This window comes from Dysidea avara, chromosome 3 (assembly GCF_963678975.1).
Source record: "Dysidea avara chromosome 3, odDysAvar1.4, whole genome shotgun sequence".
Taxonomy (NCBI): Eukaryota; Metazoa; Porifera; class Demospongiae; order Dictyoceratida; family Dysideidae; genus Dysidea; species Dysidea avara.
In genome coordinates, this window is record NC_089274.1 from 37,830,241 (window position 1) to 37,842,845 (window position 12,605).

General features: G+C 35.5%; 1 protein-coding gene across 1 annotated transcript in view; it reads left to right on the forward strand.

Moving 5' to 3' along the window:
• The window catches only part of LOC136250894 (ribosome biogenesis regulatory protein homolog), a 6,536-nt gene extending 4,375 nt beyond the window's left edge, over positions 1 to 2,161 (forward strand). The window contains exons 10-12 of the mRNA XM_066043235.1: positions 839 to 976; positions 1,029 to 1,063; positions 1,932 to 2,161. Of these exons, the coding sequence (XP_065899307.1) occupies positions 839 to 976; positions 1,029 to 1,063; positions 1,932 to 2,094 (336 nt within the window). The 3' untranslated portion in view covers positions 2,095 to 2,161. The remainder of the gene's footprint in view (positions 1 to 838; positions 977 to 1,028; positions 1,064 to 1,931) is intronic.
• The last annotated feature ends 10,444 nt before the right edge of the window (positions 2,162 to 12,605 follow it).

The following is a 12,605-nucleotide window of genomic DNA, read 5'->3' on the forward strand; positions in this document are numbered from 1 at the left end:
ACTGAATATGGAATAGCAGAATAATGGGATAAGTAAAACTCTTTTGCAGATTGTACAAATAGTTATATACTCTATAGTAATTATACTTTATTTACCTTATAACAGCTCTGCATGGCACACCATGGCAATGGATAAACAGCAGCTGGGCGGGCATTAAATAGGACAAGCATACAACTAATCATCCTACCTTTACTCCTTAGTTGATATTGCTACAAAACACTAAGACCTAATTCTATTAAGGCTTTACAGCGCAAGTGCTGAACACATGTGGAAGTACTGACATGAAACAAAGATTTTTGCTTTGAGGAAAATATTATACAAAGTTTTTTGCTGTTAGCACCTTCATTCTCATTGCATAACAAGCACACAAAAATTTTACTTATAGTTCTTAATATTTCACCTTATTGTACATTCTACTGTAAAATTAGGCATGCACGAACATGGCGATTCCAGTCACGTATAACAGGGATAGTTAGTGGGAGGAAATTTGGGTGGCATATAGCTACAACAAGGCTTTTACTTTTTGACAAAATAATTGTTAATAAAATACGTACAGAAGATTATCCTAACTACAATGGGGAAAGACTGTTTGTATAATTGTAAACATAAATCATAGATCCATTTATTTATATACAGAGCATTGTTCAGAAGCATGCAAAATACTCCATTTTTGTATTTGGATAGTTGAACGTTCAGTTCAGATAATTGACTCTCTGTTATACATAGTGTTGGTTGAATAGAATAAATTTTGAAGGATTATGATGCAATATTGCTTGTTTACTGAATTTTCCTGCTATCACATTTTTCCTGCTTTGTAACAATCTCTATTGCTATTTAGCCATCAGAGCCAGTTCCTAAGAACACTGGTAAGAAGAGGCAATATCTACCAGTTACTGGAAGTTCTAAGGATGAAAAACAGCGAAATCTTGACATATTAGAGAAGCTGTCTAAGCCCCCTGTACTGGATGTGACAAAGGTAATCAATACTGTGGTACAGTATTGTATTCTCAAACTGACTGTCATTATAGGCAGTGAATAAAAAAGTTGCTGAAGATGAGCGTCAGTAAGTAATTCAATTATTATAATAAGAGTTTTGTGTATTGTCATGTGAATGCTGTGTTTATCCATACCTTATAAGCTATCCAGGCTCAACTAAAAACTTTGCATTTAATGTACTATGGTACTAAGGCTGTATGCCAGAGTTGTATCCGTAGCGGATAAAGTTTTGGCGTGGCATGATGTTTTACTTCTGGTATATTTCTTGAAACATTACCACTGTCCATTCAGGAGCTCATAAGCACACATAAGGCACACTTCATTGTAATAGCATTACCCTGACATCCAGTGCACGTGCACAGGCATGATCACGAGGGATATATATGTCCTAAGCCTGAGAGCTGCAGTTGAGTGCCCCATGTTACATGTAACATTTTTGTAGCATGTTAATAGCCTATCTATGCCAAGCAATCAATCACCCAAGCCAGTGTAGCCTGGCCAAGTGGTTAACGGCACTACATTGTGAATGTAGCCCAGGAGGCTCCTTTTCCTTCACCCATGTACTGTGTTACATACACTAATAAAGATGCTGGACTTGAACTATAAATAATTTGTGCATACGTTGGTACGGATGTCTGTATGAATAAAATGCAATAGGACCCCCATTATACGAACACCTGTGTGCTAGTTCAATCACAAAAGTATTCAGATAAGTGATTTTGTTCAAATACCCATTAATTTATATGCAGAGTTCCATTCAACTACTCTAATAGAATGTTCACCTAATGATGGAATAAACTACTCTAATAGAGCAGTCACTTGTACTGCTTGGATTAAGGTCCTAGGCATAATATGTTTCATTAACACATAATGCATGTATACGCATGCCTGTGCACTTAACAGCATTGTTTATAATAGTGTGCTATTTTTAACAGAACACATCTAAAGAGAAAGGCCACAGAACAAGGAGGAAGTAAAAAGAAAATTCAAAAGAATTCGAAGTCAGGTAAAAAGAAGTCATCATTCAAGCCAATGCAGAAAAAGACTGGTGGAAGAAAGTTTAAAGGAGGCAAAAAACAGTTTAACAAGAAAAAGTAGCTAATGTCTATGTTCATTAAATTAATTAATTTTTTACATGATTTTTGAAAACTGCATTTCGCATGTATATATGTATTGGTACCAGTTAAAAGGGGGTGACTTACTCCAAAGCTATTGTATGGTTTATAAAACAGCTAAAGCACTAAGTGTTGATATGACTGATACATACAGTTAATACATACCACAAGTTTTATTTATTTATCTATTTATTAAGGCTTTACAGCACAAGTGCTGAAGGTCTGTAGGACACCTGGTCCCACAGCCCGCTCAAGTTTAGTGATGTAGCAAAATTCTGTTGTATCTGCTAAATAATATCCCACCAGTGTCAATGATTCTGACAAATAGCAACAATGCAGTACCAATATTTTGTGTGAGTGCTGTATTAGAGTATTTCATTACAACTGAGAGATCAGTAAGCGATTTTTTCACCCAATCATGTTAGGTAAATTAAATATACCATATAGAAGTTCTATCAATAGTTCACAATATAGTACGCCACTGTATTATGAACTCTTGGAATGTTTTACAGATTATAGAGGATGCTAATGTGCCTTTTACCGTCTATGAAACTATTTCTTACGATTCTACAGGTGTATTTGTCTATCCAATGTTATGGTTTAGGTTCAACTTTACCATATACAAATCCGGTTAAGGTTATCACTTTAGTTAGTTGCTATATAGTCCACTGACTGCTCTATTAGGGAGTATCGATGTATTTTTTTAAAACAATATTCAGATACAATTGCAAATTAATTATTAATTCTCCTACATTCTTAAACAGACCTTTTATTAACTACATAGCTGCTAGACTATATCAAAGTGAAAGGAGGAAAGTCAATCATAATGGATTTATTTTTAGCTATAGAGTATGTCTCTTAATTACATTTTAGAAGCAGAAAGTTTCGTTAACCTGTTGATTTGCACATGCAAAGCACTGCATGTTTGATTCTGTGTGCTATAGTTGGATATAAACCAAGTGACTTATGTCAGAATACTTTAGCCAACTCCACCATATCTTTAAGATAATGATTGAGGTGAGTCTCATACTAGCAGGACTTTCATTGAGTTGTTCATTCACAAAAAAAACTGTGACAATATATAGTTACTGTTTATAAAATATGATGCAATTGCCAGTTTCTTCAAACATGTAGTTGTATAGTGCGCCCTATCGATCATCACCTCATGGGATTCAATAAATCTGTCTTGTGGCCTAGCTTATACACACTTCCTAGCAGCAACATTTTTTGCCTCACCATACTTATTCTTCTTGCAGGGAAAGGTCTGGCACATGGCTAATGACTATATGTGACATTAATGTATTTATTATCATTTGATGTATTGCAAGTATTAATCTATGGAAATTAATATTATATGTATAGCTGCAGTGGATACATCCATGCATGTGAACATATTATGGAATTCAGTACTGCACAAACTCTTTAACAAGATTATATTGTCACTTAGTGCACACAACACAATTCATTTCTTTGGTTGCACAAACTAATTCCACAGGGTAAAACCCAAGAGTAGCAATATTACTTGTTGAGTTAGAAACCGTTGTTAGAGATATATCAACACATGTATGTTGTGATCAATAGTGACCTTCTGCCTCAGCCATGAGGTACCTATAGTACTCAGTGGTCCATCCACTAGGACATGTGTGTTTTCCTGAGGTAGGTCTAGTGGGTACATAGCATACAGCACAAGGAATATTGCCATTTTCACTGTTTGACACAAGCAAGTTTGTACTTTCATATTCTGCTCCATGAGGTGAAGAACGTCTAATTTTCACTGATGTCAGATACATGAGATCTACGTATTGGTAAACGCTGTGGATTGCTACCACCTCCTGTATGGGTAGATAGTGGTCCTGCAGTTCTTCCACTGTAAAGGAAGTTCAGAACTTGTATTAGGGCATATGCCATGTCCCCATCAAGTGGATACCACTCCAGCTCCTGTTGCATGATTCCCCTTTTAGTCCAGGTATGCCTGCATCCCCTCAATATCCTTTATCCCCTCTGTTTCCTTGATTGCCTTTATAGTCAGGTTCACTATGTCAAAAAATACACTTTCGTTCAAAGTTTAAGGGGATTAGCAAACCTATACATTGTTGGAAAGCTTAGAGCATGAGGAATCTGAAAATCAATGTTTACATTTGCTCAGATTCCTACAAGGTCAGCATTTTTAAATTTCAAAGTGACAGCTAAAAATAACAAATTTCTAATACATCAAGTTTAATTTTGACATAAAAGTTTGATAAATGGACTCAACAAATTCTCTGGTGACATTTTTACACCTCTATTCATTAGAAGTGACAGTTAACCATGAATAATTGAAAGTTTTTGCAAAGGGAATAGAAGAACACCCATTATATGCTGCAATAATTCAGGAATAATTTACAGTGAAAAAAGTTAATGAATATTCTGGAGTATAACTGGTGCAAAGTGTAATTGGTGCAAAGTGCAATTGGTGCAACATATAATTTGACTTCTAATAAAACAGTTCAAGCCTGAAAATTTAGATACTCTAATAGAGCAGTCACATAATCTAGTAAAGCAGTCAACTTTTGAGCCTATTTTTTTGCTAATGTGTTTATGCATGCTTAGCATAATTATTACTAGATAAATTTTGAAAGAATTTTCATTTTCAAAGACAGTATATAGTTTGCTTAATAGTTTTAAAATAACAATTGGCAAGAATGAATTCACACTAATCACCAAGAGCAATTTTTTTGCACCAGACAGACATGTACCAACAAGTTAAAATTGATATATACACAATCTTGAAAATTAGTATCCACTGTAAACCCAATGAAAATTTGCTTTCCAGATTGTATATCAGACATATTCAAATAATCCAAAGATTGCCATTGTCAACAAATTAATTCTTATCCAAAAATAAACAAAGGACATTTGGCACATCTAGCCAAGACATTTTTAATGACTGACTCACAAGTAACTGTTTTAAGCATAAAGTATTAAGGATCAAAAAAGTAAAGAAACAATTGAATAGCTAAACAGTAGTGAAACAAAAGAGGTTGCCTATATACTGCAGATGTACTAGTGAACATTTAAACTGCAGTATATAGGCATGCAACCTCTCTTGTTTCATTACTGTTTAGCTATTCCCTTGTTTCTTTACTTTTTTGATCCTTAATCTAAGTTTCTACTTATTTGTTTACTGTTTTTGTAACATAATTATGACTGGTGGACCTGCACATATGTTGCATCAAAAGGAGGACAGGCACCTGAGTCGACCTGACAAGTCATATGTCTGGACGCATGCCCCAACTATCAGTTATGTAGCTAAAAGGGAGGTAGCCATGATGCTTCATTTTCATCTACAGTATGCTTTGCCCATTACACAACATTGCAAACAAAGAACAGCATGAGTCAACAATCAATCATATCAAGAGTATATAATGGGGAGGATACTCTTGATCATGGAAAATACAGCCACAGGGAAGCCGTATCACGATATAATATAGCATGAATTGACACCTTGCATTGTCAGTGAAGAGAACTGGAACACAAAGGAGGACAAAGGCAAGTCCATGATGCATGTATATATTGTATGTTGCCAAAACCAAGCCTGTATGTCAAGTTATGCTGGGCAGGGAGCATCAGTTAGTCAGTCAGCATAAAATTTTGTTGAATAGAAAAGTTTTAAATGCTGTAGAAACTTGTTGGAAGAATTTGGAGTTGACATTTTGGGGCTTGACTGTGTTTAACCAATGCTGCCAAGCTGTCATGAAGAGAAATTGAGACTGGTTTTAGGGTGATATTTTGAACTGGAAAAGCTCAATTCTGTATGATCCCTAATATACAGTTGAGTATATACTGTATGATGCATTGAAAATGACAACAGTGATACTGCTAATGATTGTTATGTATATGTACATACATGCATAGACATGATGTCTTCATATGTAACTATACCATACTTCTCAATGTTAATAATTCACTTACTCACTTTGTTTCATGCAATAACTATCTGCCAAATAAATTGCTTTTAGGTTTCTTAGCACTTTAGAGGCCATTAAGTAATGGATTCTATATGGGTGTGAGAACATAGAAATGGTGTTTGTTGTAATTCACTTTCAATAAGAGGCTGATATATGAAGAAATTAGCACCATAAATACTGCTATTTTCAAACTGCTGATTGACTACCATGCAGGCATCTGTATACAGTAAATGTAAGCATTGATTTTCACTGATCTCCATGCATTCTCCATGCTCCAAGCTTTATGTAGGCCCATAAATTTTGAACAAAGTTATCTTTGACATAGTTATATGACTATGTCAATGCATACCACCAACTGACAAAAGTGCCAGTCAGGGTGAAATCACAGTTGCCAATTGCGAATTAACAAAATTACCTTTTAGGGGAAAATATTATGTAAATTCCAATCATTCTTTCAAACCTAGAATTAGCTAATCTCCTGAAATTTATGCCCAACATAAGCACATTAGCTAGGACTTTCACAAAAGTGACTGCTACATTGGAAATATGGAGTCAAAAGTTGACTGTTTTATCAGAGTAAGTGACTGCTCTATTAGAGTAACTCAATCTTTTCTGCTGTTTTTAGGCTTGAACTGTTTCTGTGGAAGCCAAACTAATACTTTACACCAGTTAAACATATATCTCATCCAATTAATCTGGAATATTCCTCAATTCTTTTCGCTAAAATTTATTCCTGAGTTATTGCAACATAATGGACACTCTTCTATTCCGTTTGTTAAAACTTTTAATTTTTCATAATTAGCTATGTCACCTCTAGTGAATAGAGATGTAAAAATGTCACCAGAGAATTTGTTGAGTTCATTAATGAACTTTTATGCCAAATTAAAATTGATATATCAGGAATTTCTTACTTTATTGGCTGCCATTTTGAAATTTAAAAATGCTGACCTTGCAGGAATCTGTGCAAGTGTAAACAATGATTTTCAGATTCTCCATGCTCTAAGCTTTCTGAAAATATATAGGTTTGCTAATCCCCATAAAATTTTAACAAAAGTACATAGTGGACCTGACTATTATATCCATGAGTACTACTCCATGTGGACCAATATCTCCTTTGGGTCCTCGTATTCCATCACGTCCATCTCAACCATCCTTGCACTGTATTATATTCACCCAATTTGTGAAGATTCTTTTTGTCTCTTTATCACATTGTGTGCGCTAATATTATTGAGTGTTTCTGCATCTTTCTGTTAACAGAAAACAACCACATGTGTAATTACCAAATATGAGATATACAGTATTTAGTATTAGTACTAATTTTCACTTAACTAATATATAATAGTTTCATTATTTTGCTCCTTTAGTTTTGTCGATAATCAACTGATACCCAATTGTAGTGATCTATAAGTTATTCTTTTAATGGTTGACAGTGTTGCTGCTAATGCATACTACAAGTGTAAGGTACAAGCTAATAAGGATCATTACAATAAAAGTATTTAAACTAGGGATTGTCATCTCAAAGTACACTCCCATATATTGCATTTCAGGTAGTGATAACGATGATCCCTACTAGCCTGTGAATTCCTAATCTTATTTTTGCTACGTAATTCACCATTAGTGGATTTCTATGTAACCGCATCAAAGGTATAAGAATGGTGCCAGTTGGATGACACTATAATTATATTACTCAACATACCCCTACACTAGTTAATAATAGCTGTTTCACATAGTTTTCAATTACGTCCTGCCTGTTACACAGCTCGACACACAGAGAATGATGTGTGAAACTAGCCTACAACCAATCTACTTACTTCAACTGGTGGAAGAAAATTACAAATGTTTCTTTGTTTCATTCTTATGTGATAGGCAACACAAAGCTACAGCAAATAAACATCTTGCACTGTCAGCAAAAAGAATTGGAGACAACAAAGTTAAGTCCATGATGCATACATTACACATTCTTCAGTATGCCAAAAAGCATTTGTCAGGCTGAAGCAACGTCTAACATCAAACCCATCCATTATTGAGTTACGTTTGTTTGAAGGTCAGTCAGCCAGTCAGTCAGGACTATTTATCTGGTTTTGACAGGAATTTAGCCCAAGTTTTTCTGCCTCTACACCAGAACCTTCAATGTGCTATAGAGAACACAATGTGTATATAGTAGTACATGCTAGTATAGCTACATATATTGATCAGTGGAAGAGGACTCTATGGATACATGTTCATGCAGGAAGTTTCTACAGTAAACTTCCCAGAGGTACGTAGATGTTATAGTTAGCTAGTTTCATGTTTCTTATATATGTGTCATAAACCTGCACTATGTTTTAACAAAACATTGGGGGAAGAACTTCAGCTTTATTATTTGTTGCCGACATTCTATATCAGATGTAGAGTTTAAACTGATTATCTCAAGCAAAAGCTGTTTTCACATACCATAGTTCAGCTACCCTATAGTCAGTCAGTCAGTAGAAAATGCCACTAATTAATTAATGTTTTTAAAATTTTGTAGCAAGCCTTTTAGGTTGCACTACAGAGCCATATCCAGGGTGGTTCGACCCCTCTGAATTGCCATTTTTAGCTAGGCTAGCATATGAGAGCACACACGATATGCTAAGAAAGGGAGGGGCTATTATTGTACGTTCTACTGCATGAGATATTATTAGATGTACTGTAGTACAATGAATACAACACATTATAATGTCTAGCATTGGTGTTAATTCATGCAAGGTTCAATTCCTGCTCATGACATTTTTTCTTTCCATTGAATTACATTTACAACCTTGAAATCTTTGGTTCTACAACCTCAATATTTTGGAATAGATGGCCCCTCGATTGTATATGTGGTCTCACTTATGCCGTGGAGAGCCCAACATGGTTTACATGTCAGAGTAAATTCACTGTTACCACCTAGCTGATCCAATGTACAGCAGCGTAATGGACACTTTCATCATGATAACTTACATATCGGGCACATGGCACTGAGAATTGCTCTGCCGTGCAATACGTCAGAAGAGCTTGGTCATCACAGGCAGGTAAGGCAATTGCATTAAGCAACACTCCTGTCAGTGAAACCAGAAGCTGAGATCTCTGTTTAAATTTAGCTATTAGGTTTTGTTTTTGAGTGAGCTGCTATTAAACTTGTTGCAAAAAAGACAAAAATCATTGTGGCCATTTTTTTGATGCAACGTGTTGACAAGGGGTATTAGTATCATCTAATAGAGACTTAAAACTACTAATTGTCAGAGCATTAACAACAGAGTAGAGTAAGCTATTCCAACCATTTATGACATGATCACTAAAAAAAATTTATGTGATCTTGAACAACAGCCAGGCCGGTATAAGACTTGAAAATTGTGTAATTATATATGACCATGGGTAATGTCATATCAGTAGATGCAAATGTCGAATGGTTTATATCAATTAAACTATGATAAACTAAAAATATTCATGTCTCCTCTCCTATGACGACAGTAAAGAGATGGCAAAGTAAGGGCCTTTACTCATATCCCAAGTTCCTTATACATACTTGAAACCATGCAAGTGACACGTCTTAGAATTTTTTTCTAATATGGTCAGTTGAGAAAAAGGGACCCCAAACTGCATTGGCATACTCAAGTACTGGTTGAACTAAAGACTTGGGAAGCATGACAGTATCTAGCTTGACAAAGGACTTGTTAATAATGGTTAGCAGACAATTTGCCTTTGCTACAATAAATGCAGTGTGTTGATGGAACTGTAACTCACCATTCACTAGATCCTCCTGACAAACAGTGGGTAATGGACTAATAGATGGTTATTCATAAGGTACTATTCATCAAAATGACACCTGCCAACATGTACTGCTTTACAGAATACAGAGAAGTAACCAGTAGTAGACCATTGGTACCATTTTGAAGTTGGATGTCAGAGATAATTTGGTCATCAGCAAATTTAAAGAGACAACTACATAATAACAAAGGAGGAAATATTATTAACATAGATGACAAAGAGCAAGGGTCCCAGGATGGGCTCTTGAGATATATACTCCACTAGTAACTGGTTTCCAATTGCAGCCCTATAATGTCAATGAGGCTGAGGTGTGGTCATTTGCATTCTTAAGTCCCTTAAATTCTGTGTAGACACATGGCTATAGTCTATGTCCATCTTTTTGGGTTTTGCTGATTAACTTACCATAGTGACACTTATTACGTTTGGTGATGTTGATTGTAACTTGGTAGCTAGTATATAGAGTAATGTGATACCAGTATAGAGCTTAATGTGGTTTGTGAGTGGCATAGTTAGGGCATGTCATGTTGTGATGTGTTAGTTCTGTAGCATGTTATGCTTGTAAACAGATTAAGTATTATCATATTAATATAAAATGTTTGGTTCTATATAGGTCCTATGTATCCTGCAAACATTGACTGTCACCTTATATTAAAATGACTGAGTCTCTTCCAGTACCAGGTTAAAATGTATCAAAACTACTTTCCAGCATTACACTGTTCCGCAAATGAAATTTCTCAATGAAATTTAAAGTGACACTCACAACTAGCTACTACCATTTAATATGTTTACAAAAACTGCCACCACTGAATACTTGTCAAGGAGCATATAAACTATAGTATGTTCACGTTGAGCTGAACCCTGAAAAACAGCTAAAAATTAAAAGTGGATTTTTTTCTCAACAGAGTTAACATTTCAGCCAACCAGATGATTATTGGTAACAGCAAAGGTGTCAACAACAGACACATACGGTTTGGCTCCATTACAAGTTCAGGAAAGGACTGTAATGGACACTGTACTTATATGGCTTCCCCATAGGAAATGTATTGTGAAAACTTTGATTGGCCATAAATATTATGTCTAACATCTGAACAAAAAGATTTTGAAATATTTTTAGCGGGTCAATACTACAAATGAGCCAAATTTCAAGATCGTGTGTAATTGCATCCATGAGTTATTAAATGTTTTTGAGGGTTCAGCTCAACGTGAACGTACTATAGGTAAAGCTCTATTACTGGACTTGTCTACAGAGTTGCGTTCTTTGGTGTAGCGGCTCTAGAAAAGAACATCACCCTCATCACTGGTAGTGCATGTCAGTTTAATAATAGGATTGTATGAAGTGATTAAACCATTTAAGAACAACATAAACAATTATTGTAAAATTCTATTCATTATCAATTATAAATCTTCAAGTATTGTATGTCTTCTACCTCCATTGTCACAATTAACATCATGTGTGATGGAGTGGTCAGGAACAGACTTCACTACTTTAGCTAACACACTGAGCACTAAGACATTATTGAGTTATAGTAGCTACAGTATTTTAAACATGCCATGTATATTTCAGGAGTGTATGTAAATACAAAACACAACAACTCAAACACAAACATGACACAGTACAAAACAAACAGCATTAACAATCAATCACTTATTATTATTACAACAAAACTGTTTATAAGCAGTATGATGAAATGCAGAACAGCGGTCAATTCCTGGTATGTTGAGGGGAACTTGGTTCCAAATAAAACAAACACACAGAAAGAAAGAATAACATCTGGTATTAATTGTAGATGGTGAAGGGGTAAGAGTAAGCTGATGGCTACATGTAGGCATATTGTTGTACGTACAATAGTTCAGAATCAGAGTACGGCAAATGTCCTTAAGGGCACAAACTGACAAATAGTCATGCCTGGCACACAAGGTAGGTAACTAACTTCTGGTAGCACACATCATGAGAAACAGACCAAGAATATGTGGTTGGGTCCCAGTGAGCACCACAAGTCCATCGTGCAGCACGTCTCTGAACAGCTTTCAGTAAGTTCACATCCCTCACAGTATGTGGAGACCAAACCACACGAGCATACTCCAGCAATAGCCTAACAATAGCTTTGTATGTTCTACATCTGGCCTCTGTATCATACCCAAACATGGTACATTGTAAAACATTGAAATCCTGCATGATGGCCTTGGATGCAGCAATCTGACACTGTGTAGACCACTGTAATTTTCCATTTATATGGATCCCCAGGTATTTCACTAGGTTGGTCATTGAACTGGTTAGTTGTCTATAACATAAGTAAAGGTAATTGGCTTCCTCTTGTTGGTAATGGATAATTATTAATTCCTCACACTTCTTAATTGGGGTTCAAATTAAGCTGCCACCATTTAGACCACGATACTATAGCAGAAAGATAATTCTGTAGTAACTGGCAATCCTTCACTGATGTCACTTTAAAATAAAGTAATACATCATCAGCAAACAACTTCAACTTACACACTTTAGGTATTCATGAAGTAGGAACAACAGTGGGCCCAAGACAGGCCCTTGTGGCACTCCAGAAGTGACTGGCACCTTGGAGCCTTTAACAACTACCCTCTGAAATCTCTTGGTAAGGAAGGACCTACTCATAAATACAACAAAAGTATAATAGACTATTAGTATACTTAATACACATGATGGACAGACACATGCATGGGCATACTGACATACTGGGAGACACTCATCTTGGATTAGTTTTAATGTAACTGCCATATTCAGTTGTATTAGATGCTCATATATAAC